We start from the raw sequence: 23,743 nt of genomic DNA, 5'->3' as shown, positions 1-23,743 counted from the left end.
TGGAAGTGGAGAAAATTTTTACAAAAGGGAGTCAAGAAATGCCTGAATTGACAGCAAAATAACAGAAAATTTAATGGAATGTGATGAAACTTAGAATGTGGGAAAACCCAATAAAAAGACACATCCAGTTTGAAAATGGGCCAAATCATGCTAAGAATTTAAACAAAAATAAGCTCCTCCCTCCCTCAAAAAATGCCCCAGTGTATTTCTATGGGAGAAGGAGTTCGAGCTTCTCCCAAACCTTCAACCTGTTTACTCCCACAACTGCTCCAGCCCCAAAACTATCCCTGCACCTGGCCCCACCAACCCATAAACTGCCCCAGCCCTAAACACAAATCCCCACAACTGTGCCACCATCCTACAAATTGCTCCACCCAAAAACCTACCCATACAGCTTCTCTACTACTTTCCAAATGTTCCCATCCCCCAAAACCACCATCCTGCAAACTGTCCCCCTCAAAAATTATCCCCCAAGAAACTGCTTCACCCCCCTCCAAAAAAAAAACCCAAGTGCTCCACCAACCTACAAACTAGCCCATCCTCAGAAACTAACCCCTTCTAACTGCCATAACCTTCTTTCACTTTGGAATTTCCCTACTGCCCCACAAACTACCCCTACCCATGACTACTCCAAGTTTCAAGTTTAATTAGGTTTTTATATACCGCCTATCAAGGTTATCTAAGCAGTTTTAAAATCAGGTACTCAAGCATTTTCCCTATCTGTCCTGGTGGGCTCACAATCTATCTAACATACCTGGGGCTATGGAGGATTAAGTGACTTGCCAAGGGTCACAAGGAGCAGCATGGGGTTTGAACCCACAACCCCATGGTGCTGAGGCTGTAGCTTCAACCACTGCGCCACAAAACTGGCTCAACATCTACATCCACATGTATATAAATGCACGCACATGCAGAGGAGTCAGAAAAAATTCCATACTCTGCCTGCTTTCCCCACTTGTAATAATAGCTTGGTTTTTTTTTTAAACAATATTTATCTCTTTCCTCAATTTTTTGCATATATGTGTTTATCTAATATAATAAAACCCTAAGCCGTGCATGCGCACTCCCACCTGCGTGCTCCTGTTTTCTGTGAGCTGTAGGGCACCGCAGGTAGGAGTGTGATGCGCGCGAATCTCTCTCTCTCTTTCTTTCTTCCCCCCGAGGCGGATGTCGGCCGCCGCGGCTGTTGGCAGCTGAAGACTGCGGCAGCTGTAGGCCGCGGTGGCTGTCAGTGGCTGCAGGCTGTGGCGGCCAGTGGCCGCCGCGGCCGAGCACGGAGCACGGAGCCACCAGCAGCGAGTGGCGGTCAGCCCGAGAAACCCCTGACAAAATGAAAACCGGAGGACTGAGACAGAACAGAAATAGTACCAAGACAGTCAATTAAACTACCTGAGACCATCCACAATTATGAAAAGAAGATGAAAGATGTTCATGGATTCCAGCTGGAGCAATTATATCCAGCTTTAAAATAGGACACCAGATTAATAGTTGCACAGGGAAATGGAGGGAGAGGGAATGCTGCGGCTGCCGCACAGGGAAGTAGGGAAGGAGATAGGAAGAAAGACACAGGGACAGGGGCAGGGAGAGAGACAGAAAAACAGACAGACAAAGGGGGCCACGGAGGGAGAGAGACAGAAAGAAAGACAGCAGGATGAAGAGAGACAAAAAGAAAAAGACAGGAGTAGGGAGAGAAACAGAAAGAAAGACAGACATATATTCTAGCACCAGCAGGAGGAAGGGAGATAGAAAGAAAAGAAGAAAGACACAGGGACAGGGAGAGACACAGAAAGACAGACACACAAAGGGGGCCAGGGAGAGAGACAGACAGAAAGAAAGACAGCGGGACAGAGAGAGACACAGAAATAAAGACAGACAGACATATATTCTAGCACCCGTTAATGTAACGGGCTAAAATACTAGTTAATTTATAAACGTGTCACGCAGTAAGCATGTGAATATATACTCTAACTGCATAGCCTATCAGTGGCGTAGCTGGGGTGAGCGGCGCCCTTCTCTCTTTTCTACCCTCCCCCTGCCGCACGCACCCCTTCCTCGTACCTTTTTATCTTTGGCACGAGCAGCCACGAAGAAGCTGCTCGCATCAGCTTTGGCGCTCTCTCTGACTTCACTTCCTAGGCGCCAAAAATAAAAAAGGTACGGGATGGGGGGTGGGGTTTGGATAGCAGGAGCGGGTACCAGCACCCTGAGGAAGACCACACCCAGGGTGGTCCGCCCCCTTCCCCCTGGCCACCCCCCTTTACTACGCCACTGTAGCCTATTAAAGGAAAGGAAATGGGCCAGGGCTGCTCATTGATTGTGGCGGTATAGAAGAATAAAGTTATGTTATTGCATTTAGAGTGTAGTAAGACCATCTATGCTGTCAGCTCACTGACCGCGCGGTAGAGTTTTTCCTGTATGGGAAGATGCAGGGCACACTCTCAGCAGTTAGAGCACAGCCTGGGCACTTAGGGTCCGATTCTATAAATGGCGCCTAACTCATAGGTGCCTCCAATATTTTCTCTCACAGATTTTGAAGTCGGATGACAACAGCGACCTCGGGGGACCCTTGATACAGCAATGTATGCGAAACATGTCGGGTCAGACTCCTAGGTTTTGGCTTTAATATAAGCTAAGTACAAATACACTATTTAAGCACTTTATATTTATACTAGTATTTTAGCCCGTTACATTAACGGGTGCTAGAATATATGTCTGTCTGTCTGTCTTTCTTTCTGTGTCTCTTTCCCTCCCGCTGGTTTTCTTTTTGTCTGTCTCTCTCCCTGGCCCCCTTTGTCTGTCTGTCTTTCTGTATCTCTCTCTGCCCCTGTGCCTTTCTTCTTTTCTTTCTGTCTGCCTTCCTCTCGCTGTCTGGCTTTCTTTCTATCCATCTGTCTCTCTCCCCCCCCCACTTCCCTGTGCAGCAGCCACAGCAGCATTCCCTCCCCCTCCATGTCTCTGTGCAGTAGCATTCCCTCCCTGCCACTACTTCCCTGTACAGCAGCATTTAGATTCCCACCTTCCCTGTGCAGCAGCCACAGCAGCACCAGCATTCCCTCCCACCCCACACCACTTCTCTGTACAGCAGCAGCGTTTCCCTTACCCCCCCTTTCCCATCCCTCGGTCTTGACTGCTCCCTTAGTCCCTTGCCGCCCCCACCCTTCCCTTCCCGCAGTCCGACCATCTGTCGATTCCAGCAGCGTGTATAGCACTCTACACACGCTGCTTCGGGGCCTTTTACTGCCTTGATTTACTCTGGCACGTCCCTGATGACATCATCAGAGATGCGGCAGAGCAAATCAGGGCAGTAAAAGGCTCCGAAGCAGCGTGTGTAGAGTGCTGCACACGCTGCTGGAATCAGCTGGTTTTGAGTCGGGACCGCAGCATCCCTTCGCGGCTGGAGTGTTTTGGGCTTCCCTTCCCGCCCCGCGAGGTGTCACCACGGCTCCTCTCTATCCCGCCAGCGTCGGAAGCTTTCTCAGACGCTGGTGCGGTTGGTGAGAGGAGCCGACACGGAGAGCAGGAAGTCCAGCGCTGGCGGCGAGTGGTAGGTGCTGGAAAGTAAGGCTGGGGACTCGCGCATGCGCACTCCTGCAAGGCCACGGACCTACATCTCACAGATCAGGGAAAACGGAAGCACGCAGTTTAATGCGCATGCGCGGCTAGCGTTTTATTATATAGGATATATTTATTAGAGGAAATGCTATTAGGCAACAAAAAGACTTTTAGATAATTTCACCACATAAAAAGCAGAACAAGGAAAAGTTCACTATCAATAAGATGACAGCCGATGATGAGGCGCCACGTAAAGCTTTCCGCAATTTGAAAAGTGGCTTTGCAGTGGAGTGGTGGGGCTGAGGCTTCCCTTTGAGATTTATTAGTGACGTTAACAATATAGAGTCCAGGAGGTAAACGCTTATATCCAATAGAAAAGTGGCACCTATTGCATGTTAATCAAAGTTTATGTTTATTAAAAACTTTATCTACCGCATAATAGCCAAAAAAGGATCCAAAGTTAGGCGCCATTTGTAGAATCAACTTAGGCGTCAGTATATTAAGCCAGAGTTTTCTTGGCCTAAAGTATATGCACCTACTGGCACCTAACTGAATCCACAGGCAAACTCTGCCCCAAATATACCCCTAACCACACCTACTTGCCAGCAAGCACCTTGGGGTATACATTTCTGCCGTCATACTCTATGTAGGCGCCTACTAGCTAATTTTTTTTTTTTAATCATTTTTTAATTGGGTTTTAATGGCGTTTTCAGTTATTAGTGCCATTTAAGCCAATTTAAAAAAAAAAATTAAGTTAGGCGCCTGATCTAGGCCTCTAACTGAAGGCGCCTTTTATAGGATCAAGGCCTTACCACACAGTACATCAGCGCTTATCAAACAAACATTCTGTGGCTGCAACCCCATTACCACAGCCACAGAAAGCACACAACCCCTGAAGGCACAGACCATTGACATCTCTATGGCGGGCCTGCCCAGGTCATGATGCCAAACATGATTTTGTGAACCCATTTGGGGGGGGGGGGGGTCACAATCCACAGCCTGGCAACCTCTGTGGTAAATACTAAACTTTACTGTGCTTTAGTAAAAGGGGCCTAAGGTTTTCTCCCCTCCTGGTTTTGGTCCTTCCTTTCTTTGGGCACCAGCTGATTCTCCCCATCAAAACATACCTGTCCATGAGAGAGATGGCGTCAGGGTCTGTGGGGGGGATCATAAAGCAAACAGCAGGGGCATCCAATTTCTTCCCAGAACTGTCCGACACTTCCCACGTCTCACCTTTGTTTCTGTTTAGTGTGTATTGGGAACCACGGGAAATTTTCCCCTAGCAAAGGAAAATATTTTCAATAAGAGAACAGCATCTTGGGTAATAATTAGTCAAGGGATATTCACTACAGGCATGTGTCCCCATCCCCGTGGGATCTCAATTTCCTGTCCCCACAAACTCTGCCTCTGTCCTGTAAGATTTGTCCTTTATCTGTACAAGCCTGAAACACTTTAAAATCATAATTGTTCAAGGCTTGTGTGGTTAAGGCTGAGCTTACAGGAATGGAACAGGGAGAGAAATTATGAGGACGGGATGGGGATATTGAGATCCCGCGGGGACGGGGACAGGATCGGGGTCAAATTTGTCCCTGTGTCATTCTCTAAGGCTACGGGGGACAAAGTATTATTACTAGTTATTTATATAGCGTCAATGGAAGTTGGCTAAAGTGGTTTACATTCAGGTACTCAAGCATTTAAGAGCTATTTGGCAGGAGAAAAAGAACTAGTCACCCAAGTGATTTGCGCCTGCCTAGAAATAGTTATAACGCGGGAACAAGAAAGTATGTAGGAAGTTTTTATTTCCAAATAAAATCTCCACATTAACTTTCACTCCTCCAAACTTACTGTGCCACTTTTCTCACGTTATACCATGCATACATTTCTACCACATCCAGGGAGGGAGGAATTTACTTGCAAAAAAACTTTTCAGTTATCACCCCTGTGGGATAAGGTGTTGGAACATTCAGTGGAACAAAAGACAAATTCTTAACTGGGTGGGAACAGAAAGAGAAATGTGCATTAATGAATGAACAGGACTGTAGAGCATGCCTTGATATGCTCACCTCCAGGCATTCATACCCAAAACAAGTGTATCTCTTTATCCTCAGCTCCAAAACTGCAACTTGCCTTCATCCACTCATCCCAAATCTACAATGTGCTTCCACAAAGTCACCCCTCCAAAATCTACAGAATGCAGTCATTCAATCACTGCTCCAACTGATGCACACACAAGCCATATTGTGGATGTTTTTTGATGAATATTTCAAATTACAGGTAGTGCCCTCTAATACAGGCTTTTTGGAGGCGAGTGTGGAGTTTTCTATCCTCCCTATCTATCTCACTACCTGCCTGTTCCCCGGATATTGCTCTTTTTTATGCTGGAGCGGCTCTCTCCAGTTGTTCTGGTGGGCAGAAATTATTGGTGTTCAAGGCTCTGCTCTTGGCCAAGAGGGCCATTCTGATATTCTGGTGAGCTCCACATGCTCCCTCTTTTTCTCAGTGGCAAATGTTCCTTTACGAGTTGGCGCTTGTGGAGCGTAGGATGGTGGGGACCCGTGATGAGGGCAGGTGGACTAAATTTCAAGAAGTTTGGGAGGGATACTGGTTGTCCCTTTCACATAGGGAGAGGAGTATGCTGCTGAATAGTTAATCTTGTGGGATGTGCTATTAATGGGTGGGGGATCGTCTGCTACTTCCCCTAAAGCAGGGTACGATAGGTCTCCTGCCATGGTATCTTTTCTACAGTATCCTACCCCTTTCTTTTGTCCTTTTCTTTTCTCTCCTTGGGAAGGTTGTACACCATACGGGTCTGGGTTGGGGAAGGGGGGGAGGGGGGATGGGTTGGGTGGGGTTTTCTGCTGGGGGGTTTTTTGGGGGTTATAATAAAACACGGTATTGGGCTTGTGTGGAGGTATGTTCACCCGCTTTTGTGGGTACTTTAGATGTGTCTGCATTTTGGTATTACAGACGTGTATCTGTTTTCCGTTGTACTATGTTTCATTGTCTTTGCCCAATAAAGAAATATTATATATATAAAAAAAAAAAATTACAGGTAGTCGTCGGCTTACGATCTATGCGACAGACTTTATGACGCGTTTCCCCAGCTCATACTAATTACAGTACTGTACAGTATTTTTTACCCCTCCCCGCGTACCTTTTCCCTGGTGGTCCAGCGGTGTATCCTGCCTGAGCCCCTCCTGCCGATGTCAGAAGCCAGCAGCACACCCGGGCCGGCACGCGCAGGAGCAAGGTTTCAGAACTCCCGCCCTGCGCCTCCCATTGCCGCGAGAACCACACGTCCCATGAGAACTGGCGGCAGTGTTTCAGTCAGTGGCGCAGGGCAGGGCGGGAGTTCTAAAAGCTCGCTCCTGCACGTGCCAGCCCGGGTATGCTGCTGGCTTCTGACAACAGCAGGAGGGGTTCAGGCAGGATACACCGCTGGACCACCAGGGAAAAGGTACACGGGGAGGGGTGTAAAAAATAGTTAATACAGTACTGTATTAAAATAGGCCGACTTACGACTGAATCAACTTACGACCTATCAGTCGGAACCGATTGCGGTCGTAAGTCGACGACGACCTGTACTGCATTAATTTTCCATGTTGCAAGCGGACACTTACAGACACTTGGGGCTCCTTTTACTAAGCTGCGATAGCGTTTTTAGCATGCGCAGAATTGCCGCGCGTGCGGCTAGAACTAACGCCAGCTCAATGCTGGCGTTAGTGTCTAGTGCGCGCAGCAATTTAGCACGCAGTAAGCGTGCGCTAAAACCGCTATCACAGCTTAGTAAAAGGAGCCCTTGATAGATTCTACAGTGATCAGGTCATAATAATATAGACACAGTTTGTATGGATCAGCGATTTTTACGTTTCCATTTGCTGGGTGGGGGTGGCTTCTCTTTGGGTTTTCTTTTTGTTTGCCATTCTATACCTGTGCCATTTATGTGTCTACTTGTGGAGAGTGTATTTTTCTTGTGTATATGATGCCTCTTTGTATCTGTGCTTTTGATATTCTTGTTGTTCCTGTTCTTCGGTTGTACCCTTTCTAATAAAAATGATTACCCAAAAAAAAAAAAGAGTGTCTAATAGTAGCAGAGCTGGACACTTCTTCAAATAGAAGACTATAAGGAGGCTTGATCTTTTCATCCAACTGATCAATCCTACCTTGCAGGAAAGAGTGACAGATCACTGTTTAGACTGAGGAATATGAGGAATTCTTGCCAGAGAGAGCTCTGTTACTCGAAGAGCTACCCAAAATGCAGAAAGTCCAGGACCCAAATTAGGGATAAGATGGTTAAGGTTAGCAGAACTTTATTGCTATTTCACAGTCTGGTTTCCTAAAGAGTTACCTGCTCACAATCAAAGTCACAGAGTGCTTCAGCAGGAATGGGCTTCAGGGGTGTTTCCCGGCGATATTTCAGCGGAATCACCTGGTGACTCCGGTTCTGTAGTGATTTCACCACCTCATCGTATTTATCTAAGGCTTTCTCTTGCTCCTGACAGAAACAATAAAGGCCATCCATAAACAAAGGCTGATAGGGACAAATTAGAGAGAAGACGGTCAGCTACAGGTAAAGCTAATGAGAATGGCATCATGCACAAACAAAATTAGGGCAATCCATATTGTCAGACAGAAAAGGATGATTATTAGACAAAATTGTTGGATTTCTGTATCTTCTGTGTTGCATCTGTTAATAAAAATTATTTGAAAAAAAAAAAAAAAAAATGAGGACACAGGGAGAAAAACAGGCCAACATGCAAATTAGGCAGCAGCTAATTACCATGGGTTGTACCATGCTGATGATGTTTATCTGTCAGACACTGGGAACTACATATTCAACATGACATTGAAGGATACAATCGATAGGGAGGTGGGATGAATGAAAGCAAGATCACAGCTTCATTTTGGAGGGATCTAGGGGAGGGAAATCTCTTCCCCTAGGCTGTAGCAATTCCTAGAGCCAAGAACCGGGATATGGTGAGTGTCGCACTATAAGCAAAGGAGGAAAGCCCCATCATTGAAGGATGGGTGGGAGCACTATAAGAAGGAATGTGGACTGGCTTCAGACAGCTGTGCTAACTGTAGGCCGAGGCCTGAAAGAGGTATAGTTGTTGAAGAATGCAATTAGTTTGGGATATGATGTATATATATATATATATATATATATATATCAATGCTGTGATAATGTATGCCAGAGACTAGCGTATGGGGGTTTACTAATTGGTAGTGGAAAAGGAGAGGAAGCATATAGCTGTCTAGGTTAGTCAGTAGTCAAAGACAATTCTCTTGAGCAAAACAATGCATGAATAAAATAAAAAAAATAAGACAGAGGTAGAGCAAGTCAAGCAGATGCTGGTGATACACTGCTAAGAGTTTTTAGTTTACTATTTATAACCCGCCTTCACACAAGTCACATATCTAATAAGGAAAAAAAAAAAAAAAAAAAATCAACAAATGCAAGCACACAGGTTCCAAATATATAAAAACAAACTAAGAACCAGGAAAAGATTGTCTCAAAAGGCTACAAAGAAATACATCCAGTCCTGTCCAACCAAAACAACAAGACATTGGAAAAGCTTGGTACAACAAACAAGCTTCGGCAATTTCTTGAAAGAAGCAACAGTTTTGAGGTTTTGAGGTTGTTTCAATGGCAATGCCAGTTGGTTCCATTCTCGAGGCTGAAAAGTTGTGAGAGAAAGCCTCCTGCATGAAGGCAGAAAGCTTTGAAAACTAGGGCTGAGCACAGGAAAAAATATGGATTGTTTTGGCTTTTCCCAATTTCAAACATTTTTTAGTTCATTTCATACATTTGTACTTAATAAAATAATTTGTTATAACATGCTTTTGAACTTTCTAAGGTACACAAATTGATGTTAAATGTGTTAATTTGGTGGGTAATGTGTTAAATTGATTTTATGCTCAATAAATTTTCAGGCCTCCTAACAAATAGAACACATACTGTCATTTAAATGGGAGTCTGACTTTCCACTCACATCTAGGTCACAAAGAAGAGATTCAAGCTGGTACTTGTCCTTGAAATCAGGGTTGTACTTCTGATCCAAATCTGTGTTGACCTTCTTCATCAAGTCTTGGACATCTTTCGCATCCCTATGGAACTGCAATAAAATTAAAAACAATGAGTTGATATTTGAATGAGGATCACCCTACTCAGGCCTAGGCTAGACCTTCACGGGATCACAGAGTCAGGAAGCAATTTTCACAGGCCTGCACTACCTAAGCAGTAATGCAGAATGATATTTAATTTGAATATATCAAACATGGTTTAAGAGAATTCATGGCCTGCAAGAAAGTGAACCAGATGATCTTCAATGAATTTCATTCTTTCAGAATTCTGCAAAGCTTTTGGTGGTTATATGAGTTTGCGGACACAAGACGCCAATTGTCAATGGGCCTGTGCTGGGAGTTGGGGAAGGGGGGGGACAGTAATATAGAAAGAGGGACGAGGTAGAAGATGGATATTGGGAATGCCTAGTCTTTCAGAAGCCTCCTAGAATCTTTTGCATCTAAAGAAGTTCGAGATTGTCACCAGATTGTTATACTGTTAACGGTTAAATAAAAGTCCATTATATTTATTTATTTATTTAAATTCCATATACCACCATGGCTCAAAAAGGATTCTGGGTAACTAATCCAGTATGAAGAGTAGGGTTACCAGACATTTGGATTTCCCCGGACATGTCCTTTTGAGGCACTTTATCTGGGTTTTGAAAAGCTTCTCCCATCTTTGTGATGGGCAAGAGGGCATCCACGCATGTGCGGATGCTATACGATGACATCACGGGCGAGCGATGTCATCGTGTCGCATGTAGGGATGCCCTCTTGCCCGACCAGAGCAAGCAGTATAGGCGGAGATAAAGGCAGGACTGGGGCGTAACGAGACGGGGATTGGCAGGCCTGGGGGGCAGGTCTAGGGGTCCAGATTTTACAAATGTAAAATCTAGCAACCCTAATGAAGAGTGAATTTCATTTGTATACTTTTCCAGTTTTATTTTTAAACACATATAGAAAATTATGGGATTACTAAATTCTCCACAGAACCTCTGTCGCTGAGCTTCGGAACAAATCCTTGCACAGGACCAAAGCTGCCTTCTTGGCACCACTAGTGTTTTCAGTGGAGAAGTGCTGAACATGAAAACGCCCACAGGAAGTGGTACACAAGTAATCTCACTCAACCAGTTTATCTTCCCTCTACACATTCCCACCCCCACCCAGACCCTACCCTTCAGCCATTTCTCACCACTTAATACAGTCAATTAACCTGCTCACATGTACTACAGACTCAACAGAAATACCTCAAACATTCTCCTGTTTCAGTTAAAAGAAATTTCTGTCAAACATCTGTTTGGATGTCACAAAGGAACATTCACTTTCCTAAATCTATAGCAAAAAAAACTCAGATATTGTGAAGATCAACAATAGTTGAACAAAACACTTTCACAATAATGAAATGCACTGTGTCAGATGGTATATCAGTAGCACCACAGCACAAGCCAAAAGATCATTTCTAACGGAGGAAAAAGCCTCAGAAGGGGGCCCTCCCACCTCCACAATGGTGGAATGGCGGTGGTAGAGCGCTCACTTCACTGGCTAAAAAACCTCCTTTGAATGAACCAAGCACTGTGCTCTATTGGATTTAACTTTAAAAAATATATATTGTTAATTATAAGATAGATGAAAAATTCAACTTATCTTGTCTTTCTTTGATCGGTACACCAATCAATTGGTGCTTGGTTCATTCAAAGGAGGTTTTTTAGCCAGTGAAGTAAACGCTCTACCACTGCCATTCCACCATTGTGGAGGTGGGAGGGCCCCTGTCTGAGGCTTTTTCCTCCGTTAGAAATGATCTTTTGGCTTGTGCTGTGGTGCTATTGATATACCATCTGGCACAGTGCATTTCATTATTGTGAAAGTGTTTTGTTCAACAAAGGAACATTCACAAAAGACACAATGATCAAGGCCGAACTATTTCAGATGTGGCTTAGACCTCCAAGAACAGCCACAAGCCAAAGGGAAATTGGAGGAGGGGACTGGAAGAGGTACTACAGTCTAGGAGTTGCCATACTGATGGAAAGGGAGTTACCCCCAAGCAGATGATTTGCACACACAACTTAATTTTTTAACAAGCCTATTTGATGCCAATAATTAGTAATTAACTACTCATAATTTATGCTAATTGGAACTAATTAGACATTACGTGCACAACTCGGTAAGTGCATTCTGTGAAGTGTTGCTCATCATTTCTAGTGCATAAATCTGAAATGAGGGCATGGCCAGGGGAGGAGCATGGGCCAATCATGGTGTCCCTAAAATTTATGCACACTGTTAAAGAATATGCCCAATGCATGCACAAGTTAGGTGCAGCTATTTAGGACTGATTTTCCTTGGCTGACATGCAGTGGTGCTTAGCGCAATTCTGTAAGGTCTGTATACCTTTTATAGAATCATGCTAAGTGCCATTCTAGTCGGTGCCAATTTTTTGGGGGGAGGCAATATATAGAATATGGCTCTTAGGGCTAGATTCACTAAGCAAACCAATCGTGTACCGATCGGTTTGCGACTCCTTTGCGACCCCTTTCACTAACCTCTGTGCCAATCCGATTCTGATCTGTGCAAGCAAATGAGGGGAAATGGCATGCAAAGTAGACAGGAATGGGATTCACTAAACAAATCTGGGACACCGACTAGGCTGGCCAATCAACAGAAGAAGCGACTGCTGGGGACCAGTCACATACGTCCCTGCCGACTCTCCTGCTCTATTGCTGCCCTGCGCTCTGCCCCAACTTTCCTGCCCCAAATCTCCTGCCTCGATCTCTGCCCCGAGCTCTGTCCCGACTCTCCTGCCCAGATCTCTACTCTGAATCTCCTGCCCCGATCTTCCAGCCCTGCTGTCTGCCCTGAGTTCTGCCCCAGCTCTCCTGCCCCAACTCGAGCCCGTGGTTGTAACCCGCTTAAACCCACGGGTTAAAACCACGGGCTCGCGAGTAAAAAGTTTTTTTTTAATCCACAGACATCAAGCGCATGCGCAGACCATCTACAGGCAAAGTAGATGGTCTACGCATGCGTCTGGATCACTGGCGAGCGATCCATGAGGTCGGTGGGGGGCGTTCCTCCGATCTCCCCCTTTTGAATACAGGCACGTTGGGAATCAGTTGGCCTGCATTGGATCGGACATGGAGCGAACTGACTCGGCCAGGTTATAGAGGGTCAAAGGTTATAGAGGGTCAAAGGGTCATGGATCTGATACACTGTCTTCCTGTGGATTCTTATAAACAAAGGAATTACAAGCAAACAAGTTTTAATAGAACAGCCAGAATCATCCTAGCAAAATGCTGTGCACGCACAGGCATCCTGTGGGTTTGTCCCTGGAGAGAAACTTGGCAGCTCCTGTTAGTTACCTGATGGTAATCCTCCATGTACTTCAGGTGGCTTTCCTCACAGATCAGCAGATTTAGGTACTCCTTCCAGTCAGCATGCACGGCGTCCATGTGGGCCTGAAACACAAGAAGGGCGTGAATCAGAGCTGCAACAGGACTGAATGAGTTTCATCTGTTCACTGCTGTGGGCCAAAGATCTTATTATCTTTGCAAATTTCTGCAGGCAGCACTGAGATAACCAGATAAACATCTCCATAACAGTAATTTTTCCTATCCGTTTGGGGTTATGTAGAAGGTACAGAATTCATTTACCACAACACCTTTTCCTGAATATTTTGCACTTTAGATGGAAGAAACTATAGGACTTACTTTTGTGAGATGTTGATAAGCATCTGGAAATGCAGGCAGGGGGTACACAGGGCATATCTCGATGGGATATGCATGGGTAATGGTATTTGTGGGACATGGGGAAGAGATTACAGGCCATAGCTCTATGAGGTATCCCTTAACATTTGATGGATACCAAACAGTTGGTACTTCTGTGGGAAGTTGCTGTGGATTGAGAGGTACAGGGAAGTTGGTAGCAGACTTAGCTCTGTGGGATGTTCTTGCATAGTGGGATATCTTATCTCTTTGGCAAGTTCCTAGGTATTTGGGATGTAAGGAAAGATGGAGCAGGATTTACCTCAATAGCATTTTTGCCAGGATGTCCCACTTCCACCATTGTTTCTCCCTCCGTGTGCAATTTGTTGACGATGTCTTCTTTGGGTTCTAAGTTCCGATTGATGAAATTCTAGAAGCAGAAAGTATAAATTGTTTGTTTTATAAGTGACTAGTGCAGTACTCTGAAACGTTTCTTTCAAAACATTCCCTTCTTTAATGAGGAGAGGAGTGTTCCAACATAAAATGAGCCTGGAGAAGGCATCTTCAAAGATTCTACCCTGCCATCAATAAAACGGTCTCCTCAGAGTATCTCAGTCTGTTTCCACAATCCTCACAAAAAAAGCTAGATCACTGTGAAGTACTTGTTGGGCAAAGGATGGAGTCCCAAAGTACTCTCATTGGGCGTTGCTATTCCTGAAGCTTTAGGATAGGAGACAGGGTTGTGTGTATTTCTGATGGCCAGGTTCCTGACATTAATAATGCTGTCAGTTCACTAAGGAGAGGTGATTTAAATATGTATATGTGTGTGTGTGAATTTGTATTAAGAAGGTGACCAAATCTATACCTCATACAGTCTCCGCCGGCTGGGGTAGTCTAAGTTCTGGTCACTCCAGTCATACTGCATGCGGTCCTTTGCCTGTTGATCCAGCCAGAAGAGCTCATTCGTACAGCGTTGCATGTAATCGTGAAGGGAGTTCAGATCTTGATGCCGCTGCTGGGACCCAGACTAGAAGAGATGTTAAGACAAACAGAACGTATTCTAAGTGGATGCATGGCTCAGTGATCTCACTATGAATATGATTAATCAGCTGTCTTGACTGAAACAACATTTTTACAAATGAGGTAATCAATTTTCACTGCCTTCCAACTAGATGAGAACAATTCAATTTTCTAATTAAAATCCATTTTTCCTTAATTACTTATGAGGGACTAGGTTTAATAAGTTTGAGTTTGGGCCTGACAGTGTTTAGACTAAGTCTAGCATACCTGAAAATAGAATCCTAGGAAAATGGATATGGGTATGAATTATTGGGAAGGGGATAAAGAGATAGGGATTATTACGATAAGGGTTTTGATTTGGACTGGTCATGAGGGTTAGAGAAAATGGAAAAAAAATATATGCCTCGTGGTATTTTATGCTGGATTCAAAGCAATTTAACTAACAAGAAACGGCTCTTGCTGGTTAAATCGCCTAGCCAGGGCTAACCACCAAGTGCGGCCTGTTAAATCACTTTGAATATTGATCCCAAAGTGTGGTTTTGGACCATTACACTAGTATTCTTTAAAGAAAAGTAGGCTCCAGCTAAACATGTTGTAGGCAGCCCTTTATAGAAGTAATCTCTAACTGGACAACTTTGGTTAACTCTGACTAAATGTTCAGCCCAATCAATTTAGCCAACCAGGGTTTGTCATGTAGCAGACTTATCTCTGTGGCTGATCAGGGCTGAAAATGCACCCCAATAATGCCCCAAATATCCTTTCTTTTTATCAAGCTAAATTTTCAATGTGCTACAAATTGCCTACTTAAAATGGAGCCAATCTGTATTGGGGGGTTGTAGAATTTTTAACAGTGATGCCTGTCTAATTAACTCCTAAGCCTTTTTACTATGTCATCTGTTTTTTTTATAGAGTATTAATGGTATCACTGGGAGTTCAAGTTTGGTGAGATAAGCTTTGATCTGGGAATTTACTCTAAGGATAAACTACTGGTAATTATTTTACCTTTGGAACAAAACTTACTGAGATTCAGCTGGACAAGTATTTCCTTCTGAACTGGGGCCATAATTAATAGTGGGAAAGAGGGGTAGCCACCTGGGCCCACCCAAAATTCTCATGCACTTGTTATGGCTGTTGGGGACCCTCAAGCCCCAGTTACATTTATTAAAATCAACAATTGTCCAACATAATCTCTTGATCAAAAAGATCATATAAGGTCCCAATATAGGAATCCCAGGAAAGTCCCGACTAGGATCCAAGTTTATTTTATTATTTTTATTTTATTTATTCAATTTTCTATACCGTTCTCCCAAGAGAGTTCATTCAGGTACTTTCGGCAACAATGTCGCCTTCTTAAGGGGACAACAAATTAACTGGAATATAGTAGGACAAAACATAACAGATATAAAAACATGTACATCAATATAAATCATTAAGTTAGAATGATCACTGGGGTATCACGATATGAACATATTTCTCTGGTGTTAAAACAACTACATTGGTTACCAGTTACTTTTCGAATTGAGTATAAAATCTTGACAATTATTCATCAAGTGATGTACGAGGCAGCACCTTGGTATCTGACACAAATTTTGAAGAAATATTTGCCAACTCATTCCTTGCGATCACAGTCAGCAATAAGATTATCCATTGAGTCAGTAAATGAGATACACCATACGAAAACTTGATCAATACAACTATTTCGATGGCTGGTCCACAGTTATGGAATGCTTTATCCGGTTCATTAAGATTATGTAAAAACTTGAAATCTTTTATTTTTTAAACTGTTAAAAACTCATTTATTTTTTAAGGCATTTTATCCCCCTACATTTACAAAACCGCAATAGCTGATTTTAGCGCAGGAGAGCGTGCTGCATGCTCTGTGCTGCTCCCGACGCTCATAGGAACTCTATGAGTGTCAGAAGCAGTGTAAAGCATTCAGCATGCTGGCCTAAGCTAAAAATTGCTATGAAAACCAAAAAAACTCTGTGGAGTGACGATGTTCCTAAATGGACTTTATTTGAAAGAGTCAAAGTTCCAAAGGTACACCAAAATCATCCACATAAAATAATTTCATCCACATAAAAATAAATTCATCCATATAAAAATAGATTATCCACATAAAAGCCTTAAAGGACCTGGTCCGCGTTGCGACAAAAAGTCTTCTTCAGGGGTCCCTGGGGGTCCTATAAAGGTGAATACGTGGGAAACAATTGTGTGGTGAACCGGAAGTAAGACACTGCTTGCGTTTGGGGGTCAATTCTTTTTGGTTTTTGCCTGTTGCTAAAAATTGCTTTCGCAGTTTTGTAAAAGGGGGAGTGTTATTAGAATACATGATCTTTGGAGCAGATTCTTTGAATTGTAACTTTACTTGTTTTAAAGATAGTTTGGCAGCTAATCGTTTTATTGATGTGATAAGTTATGTTTTATTGTAAACCTCTTAGGTTTTAAGCGGAGTAGACATTTTTAAAATAAATACATTCTGATACCATTAACTTATGAAGCTATAAAGCACAGTTACTTACCGTAACAGGTGTTATCCAGGGTCAGCAGGCAGATATTCTTAACGCATGGGTGACGTCACCGACGGAGCCCCGGTACGGACACTTTTAACTAGAAAGTTCTAGTTGGCCGCACCGCGCATGCGCGGGTGCCTTCCCGCTCGACGGAGGAGAGCGTGGTCCCCAGTTAAGATAAGCCAGCTAAGAAGCCAACCCGGGGAGGAGGGTGGGTCGTAAGAATATCTGCCTGCTGTCCCTGGATAACACCTGTTACGGTAAGTAACTGTGCTTTATCCCAGGACAAGCAGGCAGCATATTCTTAACGCATGGGTGACCTCCAAGCTAACAGAGAGGGAGGAGGGATGGTTGGCCATTAGGAAAACAAATTTTGTAACACAGATTGGCCAAAGTGCCCATCCCGTCTGGAGAAGGCATCCAGACAGTAGTGAGAAGTGAATGTGTGAACTGAGGACCAAGTGGCAGCTTTGCAGATCTCCTCGATGGGCGTGGAGCGGAGGAAAGCCACAGAAGCAGCCATAGCTCTGACCCTGTGGGCCGTGACAGCACCTTCCAGTGAGAGACCGGCCCGAGCATAACAGAACGCAATGCAGGCAGCAAGCCAGTTAGAAAGCGTCCGTTTAGAGACAGGGCGACCTAGACGGTTAGGGTCGAAGGACAAAAAGAGCTGAGGGGACGAGCGGTGAGCCCTGGTACGGTCCAGCGTGTGTAATGCCTGTTCCCCAGGATGAGAATGGGGCTTTGGGAAAAAGACAGGTAACACAATGGATTGGTTGAGGTGGAAGTCCGAGACCACCTTGGGAAGAAATTTAGGATGGGTACGCAGAACTACCTTGTCATGGTGAAAAACCGTGAAAGGTGGGTCAGCGACCAGTGCATGTAGCTCACTAACCCTCCTGGCAGAGGTGATGGCAATGAGGAAAAGCACCTTCCATGTCAGAAATTTGAGTGAAGTTGTGGCAAGAGGCTCAAATGGAGGTTTCATGAGGGCTGAGAGAACCACGTTCAGGTCCCAGATGACTGGAGGAGGCTTCAGCGGTGGTTTGACATTGAAGAGGCCTCTCATGAACCGGGAAACCAGGGGATGAGCCGTGAGAGGTTTTCCGAGGATAGGCTCATGAAACACAGTGATGGCACTGAGGTGGACTCTGATTGAGGTAGATTTGAGGCCAGCGTTGGAGAGAGAAAGCAAATAGTCCAGTATAGTTTCTACCGCCAATGAGGCGGGATCGTGATGATGAAGTAGACACCAAGAGGAGAACCGGGTCCATTTCTGATGGTAACATTGGAGGGTGGCCGGTTTCCTGGAGGCATCCAAAATACGACGGACAGGCTGAGACAGGTTCTCTGGAGAGGTCAGCCCGAGAGAAACCAAGCTGTCAGGTGGAGCGAGGACAGATTGGGATGCAGTAGAGACTGATGCTGCTGTGTAAGTAGAGTAGGAAACACAGGAAGAGGAATGGGCTCCCTAGAGCTGAGCTGGAGCAAGAGGGAGAACCAGTGTTGGCGAGGCCACCGAGGAGCGATGAGAATCATGGTGGCTCTGTCCCTGCGGAGTTTGAACAATGTCCGCAACATCAGAGGTAGTGGAGGAAAGGCATAGAGGAACCGATCCGTCCAGTCGAGCAGGAATGCATCCGGGGCCAGACGGTGAGGAGAGAAGAGTCTGGAACAGAACTGGGGCAGCTGATGGTTGTGAGGAGCTGCAAAGAGGTCCACTTGCGGAGTGCCCCAGCGCGCAAAGATGGAGCGGAGTGTGGGAGGATCCAGAGTCCACTCGTGAGGTTGAAGGATGCGACTGAGATTGTCGGCCAGGGAGTTCTGTTCGCCCTGGATATATACAGCCTTGAGGAAGAGACTGTGGGCCGTGGCCCAGGACCAGATGCGGATGGCCTCCTGACAGAGGAGGGGAGATCCGGTGCCGCCTTGCTTGTTTATGTAGTACATGGCGACCTGGTTGTCTGTGCACAGAAGAAGGACCTGAGGGTAGAGAAGGTGCTGGAAGGCTTTGAGAGCATAGAACATGGCTCTGAGTTCCAGGAAATTGATGTGATGTAGACGCTCCTGAGGGGTCCAGAGACCCTGAGTGCGAAGATCTCCCAGGTGAGCTCCCCACGCATAGGGGGAGGCATCCGTGGTGATGGTCATGGAGTGAGGGGGCAGATGAAAGAGTAGACCCCTGGAAAGATTTGAGGAGTTCAACCACCATTGAAGAGATTGCTGAAGAGACGATGTCACAGAGATGGGATGAGAAAGAGGATCCGAGGTCTGTGACCATTGGTTGGCTAGAGTCCACTGAGGTGTCCTGAGGTGGAGTCGTGCCAGAGGAAGTACATGGACCGTCGAGGCCATGTGGCCTAGGAGGACCATCATCTGCCGAGCTGGGATGGAGTAATGAAGGAGCACCTGACGACAGAGATGGAGCAGGGTCCGTTGTCGGTCGGCGGGAAGAAACACCCTCATCAGAGTGGTGTCCAGAACTGCTCCAATGAATTGAAGTCGCTGTGTGGGAAGCAGATGCGACTTGGGGTAGTTGATCTCGAACCCCAGGAGATGGAGGAAAGAGATGGTGTGTTGTGTGGCTTGCAGCACAAGCGGAGACGTAGGAGCTTTCACCAACCAATCGTCCAAGTACGGGAACACCTGGAGGTTGTGAGACCTGAGGAAGGCCGCCACCACAATAAGGCACTTGGTGAACACCCTGGGTGATGATGCGAGGCCAAAGGGTAGCACTTTGTACTGATAGTGGCGGTGCTGTACCTGAAATCGGAGGTAGCGACGTGAAGTCAGATGGATTGGAATGTGAGTGTAGGCCTCTTTGAGGTCTAGGGAACATAGCCAGTCGTGTTGAGAGAGAAGCGGGTAAAGCGTGGCAAGGGAGAGCATTCTGAACTTTTCCTTGACCAGACACTTGTTGAGGTTCCGGAGATCGAGGATGGGACAAAGGTCTCCTGTCTTCTTGGGAACCAGGAAGTTGCGGGAGTAGAATCCCCGACCCCTTTGGTCTGGGGGTACCTCTTTGATGGCATTGAGAAGAAGGAGGGATTGGACCTCCCTCAGGAGGAGGGGGGATTGAGAGGAGTGAGAAACGGACTCTATGGGAGGATTGTCCGGTGGAAGAGTTTGGAAATTGAGAGAGTAGCCGTGGCGAATGATGTTGAGGACCCACAGGTCTGATGTGATGGCCTCCCAACGGTTGAGGAAGAGTTGAAGACGTCCTCCTATCGGCTGAGGAAGAGGCAAGGATGGTGGGAGACTGGCTATGCCCTGGAGAAAAGAGTCAAAAGGGCTGAGATGGTTTTGACTGCGGGAGAGGCTTGGTCGGTGGGTGAGACTGTGAACGTGCCTGAGTCTGATGCTGCTGACGAGGCCGGCGAGACTGTTGTTGCTGAGGCGGGTTGAGAGGTCTGGCCGAGAACCTGCGTTGATAGGAAGACTGCTGTTTGTAGGGGCGAGCAGGAGGAGTTTTCTTCTTAGGTTTGATCAGGGTATCCCACCTGGTCTCGTGTGCCGAGAGTTTCTGGGTAGTTGAGTCCAGGGACTCCCCAAAGAGTTCATCACCAAGACAAGGTGCGTTGGCTAGGCGGTCTTGGTGATTAATATCGAGGTCAGAAACTCTCAGCCAGGCCAAGCGCCTCATGGCAACAGCCATGGCAGATGCTCGAGAGGTCAGCTCAAAAGAGTCATAAATGGAGCGCACCATAAATTTCCTGAGTTGGAGCAAACTGGAAAGTTGTTGTTGAAAAACCGGGACCTTGCGTTCAGGGATGTACTTTTGGAAGGAGGAGAGTTGTTGCACCAAATTCTTCATATAGAAGGAGAAGTGGAAGGTGTAATTATTAGCTCTGTTGGCAAGCATGGAATTCTGATAAAGGCGCTTGCCAAATTTATCCATCGTTCTGCCCTCTCTGCCAGGAGGAGTAGAGGCATAAACACTGGAGCCCTGGGTTTTCTTTAAAGTGGACTCCACTAGAAGGGATTCATGGGGTAGTTGAGGTTTGTCGAACCCCAGGATAGGAATGACCCTATATAAACTATCCAGTTTTCGAGGTGCACCCGGTACCGTGAGAGGGTTTTCCCAATTTTTGTAAAAAGTTTCCCGTAAGATGTCGTGGACGGGTAACTTTAAAAATTATTTGGGGGGTTGTTCGAAGTCCAGGGCGTCAAGGAAAGCCTGGGACTTCTTAGAGTCGGACTCCAAAGGGATAGATAGAGCTGCCGACATTTCTCGTAGAAATTTTGCAAATGAGGACTGTTCAGGTTTGGAACTGGTATCGACCATCGATGGTTCCTCGTCCGTTGATGAAGCCTCATCATCGGTACCGGGTGGGGATTCTTCCCATAAGTCCAGGTCCCTGACGTCGGTATGTGAGGGTCGGGACGGTGGTGCGGATGGCTCAGTATGGCGAGTCTTAGAGAGGGATTTGCCAGAGCGCATCGAGACGGTACCGGGGGAGGAAGATCGGTGCCGGTCCTGGTCTCGGGGGGACTGGTGTCGGTCTCGATGTCGGGGAAGGTCGGCATCAGAGCGTGGTTGCACCGGAGGATGAAGTGTTTCAGCCGCGAGTACCGGCATGGAGGTGTTCAACGGTACCGATGGTGTCGACACCGGTGGTGTGGTGCGAGGCTCGGGCCGGTCCGGCACCGAAAGGAGTGGGGCCAACAGTGTGGGCAACAAGTGCTGGAGTTGTTGTTGTAGTTGCTCCTGCAGTTGGGTTTGGAGTATGGCCGCAATGCGGTCGTCCAGAGGGGGCACCGGTACCGCTTTTTTCTTTTTCGGTACCATAGGTGCCGCTCCATGCCCCGGCGATGAGGAGGCCGATGACGAGGCACTCACCGAAATTGGGGCGGAGCGTTTGCGGGGTCGGCGTGATGCCGGGAGGACCGGCGTCGCCGGTGTGGCAGGAGGGCACTCAAGGGAAGTGGAAGGCTTCTTAGCCGGCTTACCTGGTACCAGCGACCCCGAGGAAGGATCAGGCAGTGTCGAAGTAGTCGGTGCCGACTTTTGCGATGCCGTTGACGGCGCGGCTGATTCCATGGCAGATCCGGTGCCGAAAAGAATATTTTGTTGGATCTGTCTATTTTTTAATGTACGTTTTTTAAGAGTAGCACAGCGGGTGCAGGTGTCAGCCCAATGCTCTGGACCCAGGCACTGTAGGCACCAATTGTGCGGGTCAGTGAGAGATATCGGGCGTGCACACCGCTGGCACTTCTTAAAGCCCGGCTGAGGGGGCATGAAGGGAAACACGGCCTCCGCAAAATCAAAACCGGAGGCCTGTATGGTGACAACAGGCCCCGCCGGGGCCGGTTCGAAAAATAAAGAGAAAACAAAGTTTTGTGGGGTTTTTTTTGGAATTTAAAACGAAAAAGAAACCCGAAGGTAAAAGAAGAAAAAGGAAGACAAAAACGCGAGCGGGAAGGCAAAATCCGATATTTCAACGGCCGTTGAAAAATACATGCGTCTTCTTCGCTCCGCGGAAACGAAGAAACTGGGGACCACGCTCTCCTCCGTCGAGTGGGAAGGCACCCACGCATGCGCGGTGCGGCCAACTAGAACTTTCTAGTTAAAAGTGTCCGTACCGGGGCTCCGTCGGTGACGTCACCCATGCGTTAAGAATATGCTGCCTGCTTGTCCTGGGATAATTTGTGGTACTTTATTACATGTTAAACCTTCTTTGGATCTTTATAAAAGCTGATTTTTCTTAATAATGACAGGAGTAGCCATTCAAATGACAACACGCAATTGGAAATGTTATGATCGACTTAATTATACTTTCTGGTGGGCAAACTTGTGTTCTAGTTATAAATATGAAAGAATGGCATCATTTATTGAGTCACAATAGATGTCATGTACCTTTTCTTTTTATCTGACCTCCTTACACATCCAGGGTGGGATGGAGGGTGGTGAGAAATGTATTATTGTTTGTTATTCCTATTTTATTTATTGTATGGAAATTATAAATGTATATCTACTTTTATTAGTTAAGGGGGGAGGGGGAGAAAATGAGTGTTTTTTGAATTATTTGCATATTTAAAGTGTGTTTCTTGATTTGTTTATGTTTAAATTCATTATATTGCACTATTTATATTTAATGCTACTGAAAGACTCTTACCTGCAGTTTCTGATATTTCACCTGCAAGCTGCTGATATACTCCTGAAAAATAAAGAGAGACATGTTATCGGAAGAGTAAGATTTAGTGGACGAAAGAGAGATCATGGAATGTTCTAGTAATAGAGGGCTTTCTCAATGCCACAGCTCTTTATATCCTTCTTCCTCTACCCCCTCCTTTTGTAGCTATTGTCTTCTGCCCTTTATTGTGCTGGCGTTCTAATTTCTTTTCCTCCTTATTCTGTTTTTATTGATTTTATTATGAACTTCCTTGATGTTTTCTTTTTACGAAACCAACTCAATAACCCCAATTATAGCACTGTGGTACTTCAAGACACAAACATTTTTGCTATAAGGGAGAACAGGATAGGGGCAAAAATTCCTTGGCACTACACATTTAAGTACACTAAATATAAAGAAAGTAATTAAATATTATTTAAATAAATAGTGAAAGCAGGGCCCTCAATATATCATACTGAGTAAACCATAAACCATAATTAAGAACAATGCCTGATAACCAAACTCCAGGCCGGAATAAGGCACCATATCATAGTCAGAACAATATCAAAGTAACTTGCAAACATCAGCACACTTTTCTAAATTCCTTCCAAAAGCATTCTGGGAGCGTGGTCCTGCTTGACTTTACCAACGCAGGGTAAACATCGAGAAGGAAGTTGAAAGAGTATAAGAAAAATGAGGCCAGAGAATTGGGTCAACCTACACTAGACACCTGGGAAAGGGGACAGTACTTGTATACCGCCTTTTGGTGGTTACACATTCAAAGCGG

The 23,743-nt window shown here is 45.7% G+C and overlaps 1 protein-coding gene across 2 annotated transcripts in view; it reads right to left on the bottom strand.

Moving 5' to 3' along the window:
* The window catches only part of PPL (periplakin), a 151,703-nt gene that overhangs the window by 29,810 nt on the left and 98,150 nt on the right, over window positions 1–23,743 (bottom strand). For both annotated transcript variants that reach the window (XM_033963123.1, XM_033963122.1), the window contains 7 exons: window positions 22,960–23,001; window positions 14,176–14,337; window positions 13,633–13,740; window positions 12,969–13,064; window positions 9,546–9,668; window positions 7,901–8,047; window positions 4,680–4,831 (listed from right to left, as the gene is read on the bottom strand). In XM_033963123.1, the coding sequence (XP_033819014.1) occupies window positions 4,680–4,831; window positions 7,901–8,047; window positions 9,546–9,668; window positions 12,969–13,064; window positions 13,633–13,740; window positions 14,176–14,337; window positions 22,960–23,001 (830 nt within the window). The remainder of the gene's footprint in view (window positions 1–4,679; window positions 4,832–7,900; window positions 8,048–9,545; window positions 9,669–12,968; window positions 13,065–13,632; window positions 13,741–14,175; window positions 14,338–22,959; window positions 23,002–23,743) is intronic.

The sequence above is a fragment of the Geotrypetes seraphini genome, chromosome 11 (genome assembly GCF_902459505.1).
Source record: "Geotrypetes seraphini chromosome 11, aGeoSer1.1, whole genome shotgun sequence".
Classification (NCBI taxonomy): Eukaryota; Metazoa; Chordata; class Amphibia; order Gymnophiona; family Dermophiidae; genus Geotrypetes; species Geotrypetes seraphini.
The sequence above is the reverse complement of the archived record's forward strand: the minus strand, read 5'-3'. Positions and strand labels throughout refer to the sequence as shown.